The sequence below is a fragment of the Bufo gargarizans genome, chromosome 3, assembly GCF_014858855.1.
Source record: "Bufo gargarizans isolate SCDJY-AF-19 chromosome 3, ASM1485885v1, whole genome shotgun sequence".
NCBI classification, from domain to species: domain Eukaryota; kingdom Metazoa; phylum Chordata; class Amphibia; order Anura; family Bufonidae; genus Bufo; species Bufo gargarizans.
This window is the reverse complement of record NC_058082.1, coordinates 491,485,190-491,507,804: the sequence shown is the minus strand read 5'-3', so window position 1 is coordinate 491,507,804 and position 22,615 is coordinate 491,485,190. Positions and strand designations below refer to the sequence as shown.

The window sequence follows — 22,615 nt, the reverse complement described above, 5'->3', positions numbered from 1 at the left end:
GGATCTGTGGATGACACTGTTATGGGGGATCTGTGGATGACACTGTTATGGGGGATCTGTGGATGACACTGTTATAGGGGGATCTGTGGATGACACTGTTATGGGGGATCTGTGGATGACACTGTTATGGGACATCTGTGGAGGACACTGTTATGGGACATCTGTGGAGGACACTGTTATGGGACATCTGTGGAGGACACTGTTATGGGACATCTGTGGAGGACACTGTTATGGGACATCTGTGGAGGACACTGTTATGGGACATCTGTGGAGGACACTGTTATGGGACATCTGTGGAGGACACTGTTATGGGACATCTGTGGAGGACACTGTTATGGGACATCTGTGGAGGACACTGTTATGGGACATCTGTGGAGGACACTGTTATGGGACATCTGTGGAGGACACTGTTATGGGACATCTGTGGAGGACACTGTTATGGGACATCTGTGGAGGACACTGTTATGGGACATCTGTGGAGGACACTGTTATGGGACATCTGTGGAGGACACTGTTATGGGACATCTGTGGAGGACACTGTTATGGGACATCTGTGGAGGACACTGTTATGGGACATCTGAGGAGGACACTGTTATGGGACATCTGTGGAGGACACTGTTATGGGACATCTGTGGAGGACACTGTTATGGGACATCTGTGGAGGACACTGTTATGGGACATCTGTGGAGGACACTGTTATGGGACATCTGTGGATGACACTGTTATGGAGGATCTATGGATGACGCACTGTTATGGGACATCTGTGGATGACACTGTTATGGGACATCTGTGGATGACACTGTTATGGGACATCTGTGGATGACACTGTTATGGGACATCTGTGGATGACACTGTTATGGGACATCTGTGGATGACACTGTTATGGGACATCTGTGGATGACACTGTTATGGGACATCTGTGGAGGACACTGTTATGGGACATCTGTGGAGGACACTGTTATGGGACATCTGTGGAGGACACTGTTATGGGACATCTGTGGAGGACACTGTTATGGGACATCTGTGGAGGACACTGTTATGGGACATCTGTGGTGGACACTGTTATGGGACACCTGTGGAGGACACTGTTATGGGACACCTGTGGAGGACACTGTTATGGGACACCTGTGGAGGACACTGTTATGGGACACCTGTGGAGGACACTGTTATGGGACACCTGTGGAGGACACTGTTATGGGACACCTGTGGAGGACACTGTTATGGGACACCTGTGGAGGACACTGTTATGGGACACCTGGAGGACACTGTTATGGGACATCTGTGGAGGACACTGTTATGGGACACCTGTGGAGGACACTGTTATGGGACATCTGTGGAGGACACTGTTATGGGACATCTGTGGAGGACACTGTTATGGGACATCTGTGGAGGACACTGTTATGGGACATCTGTGGAGGACACTGTTATGGGACATCTGTGGAGGACACTGTTATGGGACATCTGTGGAGGACACTGTTATGGGACATCTGTGGAGGACACTGTTATGGGACATCTGTGGAGGACACTGTTATGGGACATCTGTGGAGGACACTGTTATGGGACATCTGTGGAGGACACTGTTATGGGACATCTGTGGAGGACACTGTTATGGGACATCTGTGGAGGACACTGTTATGGGACATCTGTGGAGGACACTGTTATGGGACATCTGTGGAGGACACTGTTATGGGACATCTGTGGAGGACACTGTTATGGGACATCTGTGGAGGACACTGTTATGGGACATCTGTGGAGGACACTGTTATGGGACATCTGTGGAGGACACTGTTATGGGACATCTGTGGAGGACACTGTTATGGGACATCTGTGGAGGACACTGTTATGGGACATCTGTGGAGGACACTGTTATGGGACATCTGTGGAGGACACTGTTATGGGACATCTGTGGAGGACACTGTTATGGGACATCTGTGGAGGACACTGTTATGGGACATCTGTGGAGGACACTGTTATGGGACATCTGTGGAGGACACTGTTATGGGACATCTGTGGAGGACACTGTTATGGGACATCTGTGGAGGACACTGTTATGGGACATCTGTGGAGGACACTGTTATGGGACATCTGTGGAGGACACTGTTATAGGGGATCTGTGGATGACACTGTTATGGGGAATCTGTGGATGAAACCGTTATGGGGATCTTTTGATGACACCGTTATGCGGATCTGTGGATGACACTGTTATGGGGGATCTGTGGATGACACTGTTATGGGGGATCTGTGGATGACACTGTTATGGGGGATCTGTGGATGACACTGTTATAGGGGATCTGTGGATGACACTGTTATGGGGAATCTGTGGATGACACTGTTATGGGGAATCTGTGGATGACACTGTTATGGGGAATCTGTGGATGACACTGTTATGGGGGATCTGTGGATGAAACCGTTATGGGGATCTTTTGATGACACTGTTATGCGGATCTGTGGATGACACTGTTATGGGGCATCTGTGGATGACACTGTTATGGGGGATCTGTGGATGACACTGTTATGGGGGACCTGTGGATGACACTGTTATGGGGGACCTGTGGATGACACTGTTATGGGGGATCTGTGGATGACACTGTTATGGGGGATCTGTGGATGACACTGTTATGAAGGAACTGTGGATGATACAATGTTAGGGGGGATCTGTGGATGACACACTGTCATGTGATTATAACGCACATCATCCTAAAGAATACACTAATGTACTGTAGTTACTGTATATGACTATAACACCCCTCATCCATAGGAATCCACCTATATACGGCAGTATATGAGTGTATTCCTATGGATGAGGGGGGTTATAGTCTTATTTAATATAAACCCATGCTAATTACAGAACAGTTCCTGGACAGTGTGTATATTAAATATGACTATAACCCCCCTCATCCATAGGAATACACTCATATACTGCAGTATATGAGTGGATACCTATGGATGAGGGGGGTTATAGTCATTTATGACACACATTTATAGCCCCTGAGCTGGACTCACCCAGGGACTAGATCCACAAAACGTACATAGCAGGAGCAGAGCTGGTACGGCGGGAGATAGCAAGGAGGCTGATTGGTGGTGGTGTGGGTAGCGGGATGCACTCACCACCAATCAGCTGAATGAAGCGGGGGCTGGCTTCAGCAGACCGCAGAGTGAAGCCGCCAGCCCGCCCAACAGTGGCCTCAGGAGCTCCTAGTTAAGATGCATGTGCGTGCTGGCAGCAACAGACCACAGTAAGTGAAGCCGCCAGCGTCCAACGCTTTACCACCATAATGGAGATCAATGGACGTGCGGGCTGGTGGCATACAGAGCACATTAAGTGAAGCCGCCAGCCCGCCCATAGTGCGGACTTAAGGAAGCGCAAGATGGTGGCAGAAACCTTCAGTGAAGCCGCCAGCCCGCCCGTAGTGCGGACTTAAGGAAGCGCAGGCTGGTGGCAGAAACCTTCAGTGAAGCCGTCAGCCCGCCCAACAGTTTAATGGCAGGCTCAGGAGCTGTTAGTGAGAGCTCCTGAGCCACCTACGGTAGTAATTGTGTTCGTCACAGTGACTTTTTTCCCCCTACTTTGGAGGGAAAAAAGTGTGTCTTATAAAACAAAAAATACGGTAAATCACAGATTTTTGTAATCACTAAAATCATAATATATTAGAAGTAGTCTAGAGTTACACAGCAACAGTAACAATAAATCCAAACCTGCTGGATTTTTTACGACTGCGGTGTTGCGTTAACGCGCTGGTTGTAACATGATCCCATTCACTTTCATGAGTTGCAATTCTAGCAGCACTACACCACACCGCCCAGGTAGGGACAGGAACAATATTTTACACCTAGGCCTTATTCACACAGTTAGGGCTCATGCACATGAAACTGGAAACGTGCATTCCCGATTTTGCAGAACGGATCGTCCTACCCTCTATAGAACAGTCCTATCCTTGTTCGTAATGCGGAGAAGAATAGGACATGTTCTTTCATTTTGCGGATGGCACAGAACAGACACGTTATGCTGTCTGCATCTTTTTAGGCTCCATTGAAGTTAATGGGTCCGCATCCGACCCGGCAAAAAATGTGGATCGGAATCGGACAAAAAATAAGTTTGTGTGCATGAGCCCTTAGGGGGTCATTTATTACGACTGGTGTTTTAGACGCCGGTCTTAATAAAGCCCCTGCTCTCTTCGTGCATCCAGCGCCGCTTCTAAATGTAAACCAACTTCCGTATTTCCATCGGTGACTGTGAGCCAAAACCAGGTGCGGACTGAACACAGAACAGGAGGAGATCTTTCCCTATTCTGGTTTCGGCTCACAATCACTGATGGAAATCAGTGATCAACACCGAAGTGCGACTAAGGACTCATGCGCATGACCGTACTTTTGGTCCGTGTCTGCACACGGACCTATTCATTTCTTTGGGTCCGCAAAAAAAGACATCAACAAAGGCAGCAGTAGAATGATGGAGCAAGGAGTAGTGATGAGCAAACTTGTGTTTTCAAGTTCTGCGTACAGGTTGTTTATCTTCTGGATTCCGCTACCACGGACCATACTGGAATTCTATGATAGCATATACCACGGACATACTGGAATTCTATGAGGGCATGTACCACGGACCATAATGGAATTCTATGAGGGCATGTACCACGGACCATACTGGAATTCTATGATAGCATATACCACGGACATACTGGAATTCTATGATGGCATGTACCACGGACATACTGGAATTCTATGATGGCACGTACCACGGACATACTGGAATTCTATGATGGCATGTACCACGGACCATACTGGAATTCTATGACGGCATGTACCACGGACCATACTGGAATTCTATGACGGCATGTACCACGCACCATACTGGAATTCTATGACGGCATGTACCACGGACCATACTGGAATTCTAAGACGGCATGTACCACGGAAGCCTATAAGAGGCAGTCTCTCATAATAAGAGTCTATGACCAGCACAGACTTCTATTATGACCGAATGCAATACAGAATGCCTCTTATAGGCTTCCGTGGTACATGCCGCCATAGAATTCCAGTATGGTCCGTGGTAGCGGAATCCATAATCGGATTCTTCGATAACCCCAACTTAAAAACACAAGTTCGCTCATTACTAGCTAGAAGTTGACGGCTCCCTGATTCCCTATTGTGTTCAACTGTAAGGGCTTCCTTAGGGGGCATTCACAAGACTATGTATTTTTCGGTTTGCAAAAAATACAGAGGACGTCCATATTACATTCTTTTTTTTTTTTTTTTTTTTTTTTTGCGGACCCATAGTAACATGTTTTATATTTTTATGGATGGCACAAAGCGGACATATGGATGCGGTTTTTGTGGATCACACTAGCGGCAGGGGACTCTGGCAGGCTGTTTCGGCGGGTGAACAGCCTGTTGGATCCGTCCTGCCGCTAGTGCACGCGTGCCCCTGGACTAGCGCTCTGTCCCCATTGACTGCACTAGCGGCAGGATGGATCCGACAGGACCTGCCGGAGTCCCCTGCCGCTAGTGTGAAAGTAGCTTTAAAGTGTACCGGTCTGCATCCAATCGACAAGAAATGCGGATCAGACGCAGAACAAATATACGGTTGTGTGAATGGGGCCTTAGGGACATGCAGCAGGAAAGAGGCCAACATTCGGCACTGTCCCACTAGATCTCGGTCAGTTGAGACGCACGCTATATCGCCATCTTTGGCCGTGCCAGTGTCATCACGCAGCGACAGCCAAAAGGTGCATTCACACGACCGTATGTATTTTGCAGTCCACAAAACACATATCCGCAAAAAAAAATAATATACAGATGACATCTGTTAACGTTCGTGTTGCATCCGATTTTTTTTAGCGGACCCATTGCAGCAATGTTCTATCTTTTTGTGGGACTGCAGAATGGACATACAGATGCTGTCCGCTTTTATTGCGGGCCTATAGAAATTAATGGGTCCGTGTGCGATCCGTAAAAAAGGCGGATCGGATGTGAAGTAGGTCTAAGGGCTCGTTCACACGACCGTGCCGTTTTTTGCGCCCGTGCGCCTTTCCGGAACAGGAGGCCTTTTATAGAAATGCCTATTCTTGTCAACAAAACGGAGAAGAATAAGACAGGACTCATAATTTTTGCGGGGCCACGGAAAGGCGCAACGGATGCGGACAGCAGACAGAGTGCTGTTTGCATCTTTTGCGGACCCATTGAAATGAACGGTTCCGTATACGGAAGGCAAAATACTTTGTGTGAACGAGCCCTAAAGGTAATTGGAAGGCTATGGCTCTCAGAATGTGGGAGGCAGGTGAGACTGGCGCAGACATCAAGGGGTTAAGCCATAGTCATATCACAGAGGACACTTTGTATCCAAACCATCCGCATCTGAGAAGAATGTTTACGTCACGTGACTCTGGCCACGCCCCCGTCGCTTCACACTAAATTGTAGCTCTGGGAGGGAGCGCATCATGACGAGCGGCTCAGGTAACTATACAGCATCCCGGGTGACAGAGGAGGACGCTGCTGTGGCGGGACTGGCTGACCGGCCGCCGAGTGCGGTGAATCCGGACAATGAAGACGCCTTCTCCGACATTAGCGACTCCGAGCTCCTGCAGCTTCAAGATACGGCAGAGATGGGTGAGTGACGTCACGAGAGGGGGCGTGGCTCCCGCCGAGATAGGTCTGGACGTGCAGCTGTGTCACGTGGTCCGGTAGTTTTCACCTCAGAGGCTGTAATGCTTCCAAATGTACAGAACAGGGGTGGTCGTGGTGCTGGGACCCTGTGTGTGAGGATGTGGGGTTGTCTCGTCACAAACCTGATGCTAAACCAGGTGTGAATACAACCTTGTGCTGGTGTCACGTGCTCTGCTGTGTATTAGCATAGCCTGTCATGTGAAACCATGTGATAGCATTATCATGAAAATATTTGCAAAACCAACCCCCCCCCCCCCCTCCGCACACATTGCATGTAATGTTAACACACGGCAGATTTATTAAAGGGGTTATCCAAGTTCTATAATGTTGCCCCCCCCCCCCCCCCCTATATGCCTGAGCCCCTCACAGAGATTGTTATAACCAATCCTTACTTCGTGAAAATACCTTCCCACTCGTGACTTCCAGGGAGTGTGCGCCTCAGCCCAAGCGCACGGGTAAGGTAAGATTACAGGGAGCGCTGACTCACGGACACCACGCGTGCGCCCTCAGAGGTAAGGAGACGGTCTTTTTCTCCTTACCCTCACACTGCGCATGCGCGGATTAGGAAAGGATTTTTGTTAGAACACCGGCCTCATTTCATTCATGAACGAGCACGCCGTCTGAAACAGAGACGCGCATGCTCTGTTTGCAGGGCAGACTTCGGAGACTCTGTAAGGACCTTCTGACGTCACAATATCACGTGACATCCCTAGGTCACGTGGGTCGGTAGACGGCGCACCCTGTTATCACAGGCATCAAAATCCTTTCACAATCCGTGCGTGCGCAGTGTGAGGGTAAGGAGAAAAGACCGTCAGATCTCATTACCCCTGTGGGCGCACTCGCGGTGTCGGTGAGTCAGCGCTCCCTGTAATTTTACCTTCAGGCGCACACTAGGGATCGACCGATAATGACTTTTTAGGGCCGATACCGATAATTTATACCAATATTCTGGGAATTTTCATTTTTGAAAAAAAATAAATTCCTACACAAATCTGCAGAAAATTTATATGTTTATTGTTAACGTGTAGTTTTTTTGTTTTGTAAATCTTTCTTTTTCATTCATACTTAATAAATATATATATATATATATATATATATATATATATATTTTTTTTTTTTTTTACTAGAACCCTTGTAGAGAGATCATTGATCTGATCTGATAGAGAGCTATCATTGGTGGCAGTGGCCACAAGATCCCCTCTCCCCTGCTCCTCCGATTGGAGCCCCAGCTGTGTAATCCTGGGGCTCCGATCGGTTACCATGGCAGCCAGGACGCTACTGAAGCCCTGGCTGCCATGGTAAGCTCCATGCTGCTGTGTGCACAAAGCACAGAGCAGCAGGGACAGTGTGAGCTCCTATTCACTCTGATAGAGATCTATCAGGGTGAATAGGAGCTCACACTGTCCCTGCTGCTCTGTGCTTTGTGCACACAGCAGCATGGAGCTTACCATGGCAGCCAGGGCTTCAGTAGCGTCCTGGCTGCCATGGTAACCGATCGGAGCCCCAGGATTACACAGCTGGGGCTCCAATCGGAGGAGCAGGGGAGAGGGGATCCTGTGGCCACTGCCACCAATGATTAATACTGGGGGGGGGGGGGGCGCACTGCTCCACCAATGTTTTTAATACTGGGGTGGGGGTCGCACTGCGCCACCAATAAAGATAAATCTCTCATTGATTCATATACAGGAAGCGGGAGCTGGCTGCAGAATCACATAGCCGGCTCCCAACCTCTATGAGCGGTAGCTGCGATCCGCGGCACCTGAGGGGTTAACTACCGCAGATCGCAGCTACCGCTCATAGAGGTCGGGAGCCGGCGATGTGATTCTGCAGCCACTGCCAGCCAGCTCCCGCCTCCTGTATATGAATGAATGAGACAGTTATCTTTATTGGTGGTGCAGTGGCCACAGTCCCTCCCCTTCTCTTGTCCTCCTTCCTCTCATAGGCGGCAGTGTCTTTTATTTGATGAAAACAGTTATATCTTGCTTGCACCACCTCGCTGTGGGTTCGTTTCAGTGTGCAAAAAGCAGGACCTCAAGCAGGCAAATCAATGAAGAAAAAACAAAAAAGAGAGAAAGAGAAAAACAAAAAAAAAATTGATTTTCAGGACTTGGCTTGATGACCTGTCCATAGTGCTGCGCCTGCCACACCCATCCCTACGAAGTGCCTCTTGCGCTGTGACATTAGAAGAATTTTGATATCTCTGACTTTTAGTCTAACCAGACTGTCTATTACTCTTTAATGAGCACACCAAATGCTTCAAATAACTTCTTTATTAACTTCAACTTTCTTCATATATAACACTGCCACCTCCGCAGCAGATAGTCCATGTACAAAACACGTGTTAAAAAGATATCACAAGATGACGGTATGCATAAGATGGTGGTTTACCTGTTCAATCTTGTCATTCAACATAAAATGGTGGATATATTTCTCTCTCGAGTATCTGCACTCTCACTTATTAGTTATTCAAGCACGTTATGATCTCTCTGAGAGGTATATCTGAGGTCTAATAGTTCTGCTGATCTGTATGCAATTTGTATTGCTATTTGTAGTTTGCAATTGTATTTGCAATTGGTTTTGCTGGCAATTTGAATTTTGAACTTTGTGGTTTGCAATTGATGGAACTGTGAGTATATATCTAGTACAGTATACAGTTCTAAACACAATACTAACAATATGAACATTATATAACTGTTTTAAATACCTATATTGGCCTCTTGTTCCCATAAAACTCAGCTCTCAGTGGACTGAATGTCTCTTCAGCTCCTGTCTCTGGTGAATAATGATTCTAGCAGCAGGAGCTGGGGGAATTCCCAAACAGGCTGTGTGTGAGGCTGGCTGTGATTGGTGAAAACTCTTGCTGTGTGAGAAGCTGGTTGTGATTGGTTTATACTTCTGCCCAATAACAGCAGATTAACACTATGCTCTCTGTTGTTTCTGCTGTGTCACAGAGCTTACCTTACATTATAAAATTAATCTTAAAGGCATATTATCTTTTTATGCTTCTGTGAACAAAAAATATACCAGTAATATGACATCCAAAACATGATGTCACAGCAAACAACTCTGCTTCTGTCTCCAACACACAAACATAGAAACTGTACCAAGGCCACTGGCAGATCCAGCTGTACACACATACAAGCTACACTAGCAACCCAGGACAGGTCCCAGCTGGCCAGCTACAATGGGTAACCAGACAGGACCACTACATGTACAGCTGTGTAGATCCGATGGCTTGTGCTGTCGCCGAGGCTTCTGCTCAGTGGCGGTGCCAGGGGTCGGACCTCCACCAATCTGATAACTACGGATGAGCGAATTGAGCTTCAGATCCAAGATACAAAGTCGATTCGCTCCAAACTCCTTTTTAATGCTGTACAGAGTTTCGTCTCTGTACAGCATTAGAGTGTATGGGCTCCGGCAAGGGAAATTTGTTATCACTAAGGCCCGCGAAACTTTGGGATTTGATTTTTCCATCTTGAAAACCATTTTAAATCTTGGTTCTGAAGTCTGTTTTTTAAAATGGTTTTTAGTTATCTTGCGAGACTTTGGTGATAGCTCATTTCAACTCGCCGGAACCCGTACATTTGAATAGAGTAATCAAATGAAGTATTGAACAAAGCAACTTCGGATCTAGGATCTGAAACTCTCTTCGCTCAACACATCTCATGACCTACCCTAAAGATAGGTCTTCTGAGGTAAAGTTTCGGAAAACCTCTCCAAGGTCCAAACAGGTCTGGTCTTTAAAGGGCCAGAAACAATCTTGGAGCGTTCTGTGAGTGTGTTTCACCATGTGCTGTGTGTAATCTTCTGCTCATTTGCAGGGGACAGATCTTTACCAGAGGAAAGAAGAAAGCCAGCAGAAGACAGGATGACGCCTCTGAAATCAGGGTATGACCGCACTTTATTTCATGGAAATCACGACAGTATATATAACATACATGACCTCTTACACACACTGAGCTTTTCTCTCTTAGAAGCATTCTTTACGGAGCCACCATACGATGGCACCCAGTTCCTGTAGATCCATAATACAAACTCACAGGGAACACAGGGCTGTGTAATGGACATGAGCCTTTTTGCATGGCTTTGGGAAAAAACATTTGAATATATTGTTTTTTTTTGAAGATGGATAATTACAGATTGATTTAGGAGAATCGATATTCTTTTCTTCAGATGTTTACTTTGTGCTTTACTTTTTTTCATATTATTATTTTTTTTTTTAAGTGATTTAAATGCTCCACCTGAGGAAGGCCTCTATAAAGATGGGGCAGAAGAGAACTTATCTCAAGACATCCTGCAAAGAAAAAGAAAGACAGAAGTAGAAATTCCACTGGAGAAATATTCCCTCAGATATTTGAATGTGACGGACATTTCTTCCCAGGTCTGGTGTGAACAACAGACGATATATAAAATGGAGCAGCCAGAACTAGTAAAGCCTGAGAGAACCGCCGCCATGAGGGAAGGATCTAGTATACATCTGGCCAGAGGTGAGCACAGTCTTGTGTTCAGAGGTTTGCGGCTCGTATTGTTCCGTCTTCTCATTTCATACATTTATCAGCCGCTCAGTTCTCGTCTATGAAAAGACCAGTTAAAGGTCCATTCCAGAAAAGCCTCCATAAGATGCAGTTATAAATGCCGCCTTGCTTAGGCTGTGTTCACATCTCCGTTTCAGAGATCCAGCGAAAATCCTGGCTGCCGGACGTACAAAAAAAATTTTGCGTGCAACGGCTTTGGCCAAAACCCGGCATTTATGCCAGAAATCAGACTGATCACTGCTGGACCTCATTGTAATCAGACTTCTCTGTGCCGGATCTCAGAATGGGGATGTGAACGAGGCATTACTGCTCATTATTTTTGTCATTAAAGGGTTGTTCTGACCAAAACCACCTGAAGCTACTTTCACACTGGTGTTTTGGTTTTCCGTTTCTGAGAACCGTTCAGGGCTCTCACAAGCGGTCCAAAACGGATCAGTTTTGCCCTAATGCATTCTGAATGGAAAAGGATCCGCTCAGAATGCATCAGTTTGCCTCCGATCAGTCTCCATTCCGCTTTGGAGGCGGACACCAAAACACTGCTTGCAGCATTTTGGTGTCCGTCTGACGAAACTGAGCCAAACGGATCCGTTCTGACACACAATGTAAGTCAATGGGGACGGATCCGTTTTGTATGACATAATCTGGCACAACAGAAAACTGATCCGTCCTCCATTCACTTTCAATGGTGTTCAAGACGGATCAGTCTTGGCAATGTAAAAGATAATACAAACGGATCCGTTCATGACGGATGCAGACGGTTGTATAATCTGAAGGGATCCGTCTGTGCAGATCCATGACGGATCTGCACCAAACGCGAGTGTGAAAGTAGCCTTATTAAGGGCGGGTAGAGTGTTTAAAGTGGTTGTCTTATCTCACTGTTACTAAGCCGGCCACCATCCAGATGGGGAAACGGTGGAGTGCACCGATGCTCTTATAGAAACAGCGTAGCAGCAAGTTATGGTGTTTCCATAGCTCTCATGCCCTGCAATGGGTGCTACTGAAACCGCGAGCTGGAGTGCTCCACTGTTTCCCCGAATGGCTGGAGGTCGGGACATTGTGTCATCTTGTCTTCGGGTACTTTCACACTTGCGTTGCTGGATTCTGGCAATCTGTATGCAAACGGAAACCATTTGTAGATGGATCCGGATGCTGATCTGTCACACAAATGGATTGCAATACCGGATCCATCTCTCCGGTTGTTATCCGGAAAAATTGATCCGGTATTTATCTTTTTCACATCTTTAAAGGTCTGTGCATGCACAGACCGCAAAACCGGATCCGTTTTTCCGGAACACTTGGGGCCAGATCCGGCATTAATGCATATGTAAAATAAAGCCGGATTCCGGCAAGTGTTCAGGAATTTTGGCCGGAGAAAAAACTGCAGCATGCTGCAGTATTTACTCCGGCCAAAAGCCATACAGTGACTGAACTGAAGACATCCTGAACGGATTTCTCCATTCAGAATGCATTAGGATAAAACTGATCCGTTTTTTTCCGGTATTGAACACTCAATGTGACAGAACTCAATACCGAAAAAGTTTAACGCAAGTGTGAAAGTACCCTTCGTAACAGCAAGATGAGACGCCTATTTGGAAAGAGCATTGTTCGTCCTGACTTCAGGGTTCGTGAACTACTGTGACCCATACATACCCAGTGCAGTGACAGGTAGAGCATAGGGTGAAATGATACAGCTCTCCATCCCGTTTACTGTCTGTAGAAATATGGTTGACAACCCCTTTAAACGCTGCAGTTGCCATTAGGGGTTGTCAGCTAGCAACTGTATAACAACTTCACACTGGATGTTGACACAGGAATCCAGTCATAAATAATTTTATTATAGGGAAAAAAGCTCGATAAAGTGAAACCAGGCACATCTTCTGATTTTAATATGCAGTCATTTCTTTACCTCTGGCCCGTGAATGCCCGTCTCCAAGGATTTCTATACACTATGTTCTCCTACCCCCCCAGTGTTTTGTACCTTATATGTCCTTGACACCACAGGGAATATCTAAGGCTGTGTGCTTGGGGTGTACAGTGATATCACTTGGAGCTCTGCAGCTATTGTATATACACTGTACATCATACTCTTAATATTATGACGTCTCTGCTTTCCTTCAGCTTCTTTACTCTGTCTTCTTGCCCAAATGCAGAAGGAAAAAAAAAATTCTTTAAAGGGATTCTCTTACTGATGGACTACCTGGAGGATAGGCCATCAATATGAAAATCACAAAAAAAATCCCTCTAATGCCATATGATAATTAAAAAATAATAATGACCGATTAACAAATGGCTGATTTACATCCCATTGTATTCTAATGGATCGCCCAATGGCGTTTGATGTTATAGACGTATGTAATAAATATCTCTTCAGAGATTTTTTTTATATTTTATTTTTTTGTCTGCAGAACTAGAAGTTCATGATATCGTATCGGTGACCACACAGACTCGTGAAGACTCCTGGGCAATAAAGTGTCTGAATATTTTGGCTATGATGCCAGTTTTGCAGTCTGGTGAGTAATTCAGATGAACTTAGAAAATGATTCTTCTTCCTGGTGTAATATCCAGTAGTAAGGACTCGCTTTGCTATATTATAGACAACTGTTTGTATCTGAAAAGGACAACAGTTAACAGGTCTCCTCTCCTGACATGTCTGCCATTCCTCTTTTATCCTCCTATATATTTATAAGTGACTCAACCTTGGAAAAGTTACTGTATTTTTCGCTTTATAAGACACACTAAACTATAAGACGCACCCCAGGTTTAGACAACAGAAACATATTTTCTAGGTTCTCTTTGAAGGGAATTTGGTTTACTGGTGGTTTTCTGAAGTGGAGGGATCAAGGTCAGTAACCTTGGGGTGTAGTTTGGGAGGGGGGGGGGCATAGTCTTGGTCAGCGCCTGTTACCCTTAGGGTGTTATCTGCTGACCACTGTAACAACTGGTGCAAGTGGTCACCTCAATGTACCTATCCAAATAAATCTCCCCGTCGCCCAGATCAAAACATCTGCCGAAACAGGGTGCAGCCAATAACAGCCTCAAGGAGAGATGCAGCGGTGGACGCACATTGATCCGGAGCAACGTGGGTGCCGGGGAGCAGGTAAATATAATTCATACAAGGGGCCCAGGCATTGGGGGGGGGGGGGGGGGGATATTTTAGATATCGTATGACCCCTTTAAGCTGTACTTGGAGTTTTCATTTTTCTTTCGCTACAGCCATAGGACCTTCCTCCCCCTGTGCTCTCCTGTTGCTGATCATACAGATCGGTGTCGGCAGGGAGAGGGAGGTGAGTGCAGATGCGTATCTCTCTCACTCATCAGGCAAAGAGCGCTCCATTTGTGCTCTGCCGGATCATGAAGAAAGCAGTCGGGGTTTGGCCTTGCAGGATTTCCCTGACTGATGTTTATAAGTGTTTTTTTTCTTGCTAAAAAGTTTGTCTTATGAAGTGGAAAATATAGTAATTTGATTCAGTTTTACTAGTGGCTGGAAATGAAAATAAATAAATAAATAAAATCTCCTGATCTTGTTGGCTCAAGGTTTTTGCTGTCAGTCCAGCTTCCAGGGCAGAAGACACAATATAATGTGAAGACATTCTTTTCCTCAATGTAAAAGAAAGTTTTTCAGAAATTGTCGACTGTTTAGTGTAGCTGTCCTGTGTATTGGTTAATTAGAAAATCTGTTACCCATTTCTTGCTGATAGGAGGCCAAGTTCGAGAATTTCCAGTATTTGGGGAGCTTGATGGTATATATGTCATGGGGGTGATTGATGAATTGGGATACTCTTCGAGAGGCGAGCTAGAACTCAGGGAACTGAAAACCCGAGCGAGCCCAACACTGCCTGGATCTGCCCAGAAGAGGACTCATGAGATCCAGGTAAAGTCACGTTTCTATTGGAGATTTTGTCCACAACGGTTTTATTTTTTTTAGAAAAAAGTTTGTTTTTGTGTCAATTATTTTTATTTTTTTTAAGTTTAGCCAAAGTCAGAAGTGAATTCAAAAGGAATGGAAAATATAAAGGAAAGACCATAAAAGTGGCTGTAAAAAGGTGCAAGCTTCGCCACTTTTCCAAAAGGGGGTGTGGCAAGGGCAGGAAATTGCGCGCCGTTCAACATTCGGCGCAGGCGCTGTGAGGGAAAGACGCTCGCAGGCTGCCAGCTTCATCACTGCGCCAGATACTGAACAGCGCAAGATTTCACCAGAGCACAGGGCCTCTAGGAGCAAGAACAACGCCCCCCTTCTGCTCCTAGAGGCTAATTAGCATGTTATAAAAGTTAGATTTCTGGCGTAACGGGGGCATAGATAAAAGTAGGAATAGGCTAGTTAGGTTTAGCTGACATTAGCACATTGCTAATATCCACTAGCTTAATAGGGTTAAATCTGGTGACAGAATCCCTTTAACAGACTCTTCAGCGGAGCCCCGACACCGATGTGACCCTAGCCATAGTTTGTTGCCAGAAGACCTGTGCACAGAAGAGAGGTTGTCCACACCAGACCTATTATTAAAAGTTTATGTTTTCGTTTGTTATTTTGTAGATATATCTGGCTTTACAGAATAAATAGTATTTTGTGTATAACGGCTTATGACATACATAGAATTTTGTCTTCTAGGTCTCTCTTTACAAGCTACTATTTGACGGCTTGGTAAGCGGTGTTCTCCAGCCCGATGTTTTCATGCAGCATTTGAAGCTGAGACCAGGACAAGAATTAGGACCTGAGGTGAAGAAGCACGCCACCGGGTCTGGGCTAACTGTGTCAACCTTCAGAGACTTGCTGGAGTTGACTTGTCTGAACCTCAAGTATAGTGAATTGCCTATGATTGACAGTCTGAAGCTTGAGTACTGCTTTCAGGGAGATGGTTCCCTGCTTGGATCTGATGAAGTGAGATTCGAGAAGGAAAAAGTTTTGGGGGAAGTTACCTTTTACTTATCCTATTGGAAAGGACTAAGGGAGGTCAAAGGAGTAGACATAGAAGATGCCTGGAAGTGCAGAATGTGTGAATATTCAAGCATATGTGAGTGGAGAGCACAGAAAACCAAAAGCATCGCTTTACAGATGCTCAATAAGAGGTTTAAGTGAGGACCATGACGTTTTAAATTTTTAATTCACTAATGAACTACCTAATACAGACTATTCATACTGATTTACAGAAGTGTTCTTGTGAAAGTAATGTATCCATTACCACAGTCTTAATTTTAACTGGATTTACGTAATACATTAGAATATTATAATAATTTTTTAGATTCATTCAAAAACATTACTTAAATTATTTTGTATGTATTTACATCGTTGTGTGCGGTGTGTTAACTTCTAAGAAACTGTTGTAATAAATTGCCCAGTTCTGATAGAGAGAGATATACACTCTCCTAAAGAATTATTAGGAACACCATACTAATACGGTGTTGGACCCCCTTTTGCCTTCAGAACTGCCTTAATTCTACGTGGCATTGATTCAACAAGGTGCTGATAGCATTCTTTAGAAATGTTGGCCCATATTGATAGGATAGCATCTTGCATTTGATGGAGATTTGAGGGATGCACATCCAGGGCACGAAGCTCCCGTTCCACCACATCCCAAAGATGCTCTATTGGGTTGAGATCTGGTGACTGTGGGGGCCATTTTAGTACAGTGAACTCATTGTCATGCTCAAGAAACCAATTTGAAATGATTCGAGCTTTGTGACATGGTGCATTATCCTGCTGGAAGTAGCCATCATAGGATGGGTACATGGTGGTCATAAAGGGATGGACATGGTCAGAAACAATGCTCAGGTAGCCCGTGGCATTTAAACGATGGCCAATTGGCACTAAGGGGCCTAAAGTGTGCCCAGAAAACATCCATCACTCCATTACACCACCACCAGCCTGCACAGTGGTAACAAGGCATGATGGATACATGTTCTCATTCTGTTTACGCCAAATTCGGACTCTACCATTTGAATGTCTCATCAGAAATCGAGACTCATCAGACCAGGCAACATTTTTCCAGTCTTCAACAGGCCAATTTTGGTGAGCTCGTGCAAATTGTAGTGTTATAAGTTATAAAGAAGGATTGCGCTGCAGGAGAAAATTCTTTTATATGAAAATAAAATAAAAAGTTCCTTTAGTAGATCTTCAATCAACGTGGTCACAAGCCAACCTCACAAAATAACACTGGTATGGAAATCTGTTCTGAAATGAAAAAGCGCACTATGGTGTAGCAAATTCCAAAAACTTAGCACACCTGCGAATAGATTATACTCACAGGATTTCTTGCGAGTAAATGCGTATAGAAGTAGATGGTATCTTCGGTGGAACTCTGTTAAAAAAGAGGACTATAGTGTAGCATGTAATTACACTTAAAACGCTTGCTGTAAAGTTGTACTCACAGGATATCCCTTATGAGATGCATGGAAGGGATCTGTGCAATCTTCACAGGCAGCTGGGCGGGTGGAGCAGGCAAGGATCAAGACACTCGAACAGGAAAATCCCAAATATCGATCCGACGGATGAAATACTTCTGCACCTAGATGGTAGTAGACCTCAGCTTCTCAGAAGGACTAGCAAGTGGAATGGATGCGCACCAAAGAGTCGGATAGAAATTATTTAATAAGAAATAAAATTACAGCTAAAACCACAAGACTAAAGTCTCTGAATTGCCCGACCCGGGTTTCGCCGTGATGCTTCGTCTGGGGCGTGCAAATTGTAGCCTCTTTTCCCTATTTGTAGTGGAGATGAGTGGTACCCGGTGGGGTCTTCTGCTGTTGTAGCCCATCCGCCTCAAGGTTGTGCGTGTTGTGGCTTCACAAATGCTTTGCTGCATACCTCGGTTGAAACAAGTGGTTATTTCAGTCAACGTTGCTCTTCTATCAGCTTGAATCAGTCGGCCCATTCTCCTCTGACCTCTAGCATCAACAAGGCATTTTCGCCCACAGGACTGCCGCATCCTGGATGTTTTTCCCTTTTCACACCATTCTTTGTAAACCCTAGAAATGGTTGTGCGTGAAAATCCCAGTAACTGAGCAGATTGTGAAATACTTAGACCGGCCCGTCTGGCACCAACAACCATGCCACGCTCAAAATTGCTTAAATCACCGGTCTTGACCAGGACCACAACCCTACATGCATTGAAGCAACTGCCATGTGATTGGTTGACTAGATAATCGCATTAATGAGAAATAGAACAGGTGTTCCTAATAATTCTTTAGGTGAGTGTATATCTGTGTAAATGTGTGTGTGTATATGTATGTATGTATGTATATGTGTATATATATATATATATATATATATATATATATATATATATATATATACACACACACACACACACATATTGTACACTAGCTGAAGCACCCGGCTTCGCACGGTTTCATTTAATGTTTGTGTGTGTTGTTAACCCCTTAAGGACCCTGCCATTTCTCACCTTTAAGGCCCCTTTCACACGGGCGAGTATTCCGCGCGGATGCGATGCGTGAGTTGAACGCATTGCACCCGCACTGAATCCCGACCCATTCATTTCTATGGGGCTGTTCACATGAGCGTTGATTTTCACACATCACTTGTGCGTTGCGGGAAAATCGCAGCATGCTCTATATTCTGCGTTTTTCACGTAACGCAGGCCCCATAGCAATGAATGGGGTTGCGTGAAAATCGCAAGCAAGTGCGGATGCGGTGTGCGATTTTTAACGCACTGTTGCTAGGAGACTATCGGGATGGAGACCCGATCATTATTATTTTCCCTTATAACATGGTTATAAGGAAAAAATAATAGCATTCTGAATACAGAATGCATAGTAAGGCTACTTTCACACTAGCGTTCGGGTTTCCGTTCGTGAGCTCCGTTTGAAGGAGCTCACGAGCGGAACCGAACGCAGCCGTCCAGCCCTGATGCAGTCTGAATGGAGGCGGATCCGCTCAGACTGCATCAGTCTGGCGGCGTTCAGCCTCCGCTCCGCTCGCCTCCGCACGGACAGGCGGACAGCTGAACGCTGCTTGCAGCGTTCGGGTGTCCGCCTGGCCGTTCGGAGGCGTGCGGATCCGTGCGGATCCGTCCAGACTTTCAATGTAAGTCAATGGGGACGGATCCGTTTGAAGATGCCACAATGTGGCTCAATCTTCAAGCGGATCCGTCCCCCATTGACTTTACATTGAAAGTCTGAACGGATCCGCGCAGGCTACTTTCGCACTTGCGCACTTGTGAATTTTTTTAAAGTTATTAATGCAGACGGATCCGTACTGAACGGAGCCTCCGTCTGCATTAATATGAGCGGATCCGTTCAGAACGGATCCGCCCGAACGCTAGTGTGAAAGTAGCCTAAAATTGCGCTGGAGGGGTTAAAAAAAATAATTAATAATAATTTAACTCCCCTTAATCCACTTGATCGCGCAGCCGGGATCTCCTTCTGTCTTCATCTTAGCTGTGTGCAGTAACAGGACCTGTGGTGACGTCACTCCGGTCATCACATGATCCATCACATGATCTTTTACCATGGTGATGGACCATGTGATGACCGGAGTGACGTCACCACAGGTCCTGTTACTGCACACAACTAAGATGAAGACAGAAGGAGATGCCGGCTGCGCGATCAAGTGGATTAAGGTGAGTTAAATTATTTATTTTATTTTATTTTTAACCCCTCCAGCGCTATTGTACTATGCATTCTGTATTCAGATCGCTATTATTTTCCCTTATAACCATGTTATAAGGGAAAATAATACAATCTACAGAACACCGATCCCAAGCCCGAACTTCTGTGAAGAAGTTCGGGCTTGGGTACAAAACATGCACGATTTTTTCTCACGCGAGTGCAAAACGCATTACAATGTTTTGCACTCGCGCTGAAAAATTGCGCGTGTTCCCGCAACGCACCCGCACATTTTCCAGCAACGCCCGTGTGAAACCAGCCTAAGGACCAGGCCATTTTTAGCAAATCTGACGTGTCACTTTATGTGGTAATAACTTAAAGAGGACCTTTCACTAGTTTAAAAACTAACTATATCAGTGGGCAGAGCGGCGCCCAGGGGTCCCCCTGCACTTACTAGTATGTCTGGGCGTCGCTCCGTTCGCCCGGTATAGGCTCCGGTGTCTGCAGCTCCCTCTGTTGTACTGGGCGGAGTTTTTGTATTAGGGTTGTCCCTTGCTGCAGCGCTGGCCAATCGCAGCGCACAGCTCATACCCTGGGAGTCCCAGGCTATAAGCTGTGTGCTGCGATTGGCCAGCGCTGCAGCAAGGGACAACCCTAATACAAAAACTCCGCCCAGTACAACAGAGGGAGCTGCAGACACCGGAGCCTATACCGGGCGAACGGAGCGGCGCCCAGACATACTAGTAAGTGCAGGGGGACCCCTGGGCGCCGCTCTGCCCACTGATATAGTTTAGTTTTTAGTTTTTAATCTAGTGAAAGGTCCTCTTTAAAAACGCTTTTACATATTCAGCCCATTCTGAGATTGTTTTCTCGTCATATATTGTACTTCTAGACAGTGGTAAAATGGAGTAAAAAAACTTCATTTTTATTTATAAAAAAATACCAAATTTACCCCAAAAATTTCCCTTTTTTTATAATACATAGTAATACCTTCAAAAATAGTAATTACTTTACATTCCCCATATGTCTACTTCATGTTTGAATCATTTTGAAAATTACATTTTATTTTTATGGGACGTTAGAAGGCTTAGAATGCGGTCCGCTAAGCATGGGCAACTGACGTGTGGCAGCCGCATAGGGATCACAGCCCCATACACTTGAATGGGTCCGCGATCCCTCCGTTCCGCAAAAAGTTAGAGCAAACTCTATATCTTTTTGCGGTGTGGAAGCACGGAACGGAACATCAGAAAGCACTCCGTAGTGCTTCCGTAGTGTTCCATTCCGCATCTATGGATTTGCGGACCCGTTGAAATGAGTGATGCGGAATGGCCACGGAACGGGACCCGTGTATTGCAGATCCGCAACGGTCATGTAAACAAGCCCTTTAGAAGCAAATCTTAAAAATTTTAAGAACATTTCCAAACCCCAATTTTTTTCATGACCAGTTCAGTTATGAAGTCACTTTCTGGGGCTTACATATTGGAAACCACCCATAAATCGCCCCATTTTAGAAACTACACCCTTCAAGCTATTCAAAACTGATTTTACAAACTTTTTTAACCCTTTAGGTGCCCCACGAGAGTTAAATTGAAATGAAATTTTAAAAATTTCCCTTTTTTATTTTTAGCAGATTTTTCATTTGAATCAATTTTTTCTTCAACACATTATTGGTTAACAGCCAAACAAAACTCAAAATCTGTTACCCTGACCCTAAGTTCACACCTGAGCGTTTTACAGCGCGTTCAAACGCGCTGTAAAACGCTCAACACATGAAAACCAATGCTTCCCTATGGGAATGGTTCTCACCTGGGCGTTTTACAGCGCGTACGATCGCGTTGTAAAACGCCCGACGCATAATCAAGTACTTGAGCTTCTTTGGGGCGTTTTGACGCGCGTTTGTGGCCATAGGACACTGCAGTCAATCACACAAACGCGCGTTTACTATTACAAAAACCGTGCATAAAAACGCGCGACTAAAACGCGCGTTTGAGAAACGCTCAGGTGTGAAAGCAGGGTGAATCTGGAGTTTTCAAAAACACCCCATGTGTGCTCAAAAACTGATGTATGGGCACACAGCAGGCTTCAGAGTGGAAGCAGCACCATATGGCTTTTGGAGAGCGGATTTAGCTGGAATGGTAATTGGGAGCTATGTCGCATATGAAGACATCCTGAGGTAGCCCTGCTATGGAAACCCAAACAAAGTGACCCCATTCTGGAAACTACACCCCTCAAGGAATATTTCATGTTGTGTAGTGAGCACTTTGACCCATCGGGCGTTTCAAAGTGCTCACAGCTTGGCTGTGAAAATGAAAAATGCACAAATTTTTGCAGAAAAAGTTGCTTTACACCCACATTTTTCACTTTCACAAGGGGTAACAGGACAAAATACACCCCACATTTTGTTACCCATTTCCCCCTGAATACGCCAACACCATGGTGATGGACCATGTGATGACCGGAGTGACGTCACCACAGGTCCTGTTACTGCACACAGCTAAGATGAAGACAGAAGGAGATGTCTGCTGCGCGATCAAGTGGATTAAGGTGAGTTAAATTATTATTTTTTTAACCCCTCCAGCGCTATTGTACTATGCATTCTGTATTCAGAATGCTATTATTTTCCCTTATAACCATGTTATATGGGGTGTTGGCTGAATACGCCAACACCCCATATGTGCTCAAAAACTGATGTATGGGTGCATGTCAGGGTCCATAGGGAAGTAGTGCCATAGGGCTTTTTGAGGACAGATTTTGCAGGATTTTCTTTTGTTAGCTATGTCGCATAAAAAGACACGCTGAGGTACCCCTAGAGTGGAAACCCCAAAAAAGTGACCCCATTCTGGAAACTACACCCCCCC

The 22,615-nt window shown here is 45.4% G+C and overlaps 1 protein-coding gene across 1 annotated transcript; it reads left to right on the top strand.

The window, feature by feature from the left end:
• Nucleotides 1-6,437: 6,437 nt before the first annotated feature.
• Nucleotides 6,438-16,364, top strand: LOC122931702 (exonuclease V-like). Its single transcript, XM_044285772.1, has 6 exons — nt 6,438-6,606; nt 10,485-10,551; nt 10,888-11,150; nt 13,604-13,708; nt 14,897-15,069; nt 15,805-16,364. The coding sequence occupies exons 1-6, from the start codon at nt 6,438-6,440 to the stop codon at nt 16,270-16,272; spliced, it is 1,245 nt and encodes a 414-aa protein (XP_044141707.1). The 3' UTR covers nt 16,273-16,364.
• The last annotated feature ends 6,251 nt before the right edge of the window (nt 16,365-22,615 follow it).

Excerpts from the sequence above, each read along its gene's own strand:
- LOC122931702 (XM_044285772.1), top strand. The coding sequence starts at position 6,438 with ATGACGAGCGGCTCAGGTAACTATACAGCATCCCGGGTGACAGAGGAG. Across the intron at positions 6,607-10,484 it reads TCAAGATACGGCAGAGATGG|GGGACAGATCTTTACCAGAG; the intron begins GTGAGTGACGTC and ends GCTCATTTGCAG. Across the intron at positions 11,151-13,603 it reads TAGTATACATCTGGCCAGAG|AACTAGAAGTTCATGATATC; the intron begins GTGAGCACAGTC and ends TTTTGTCTGCAG.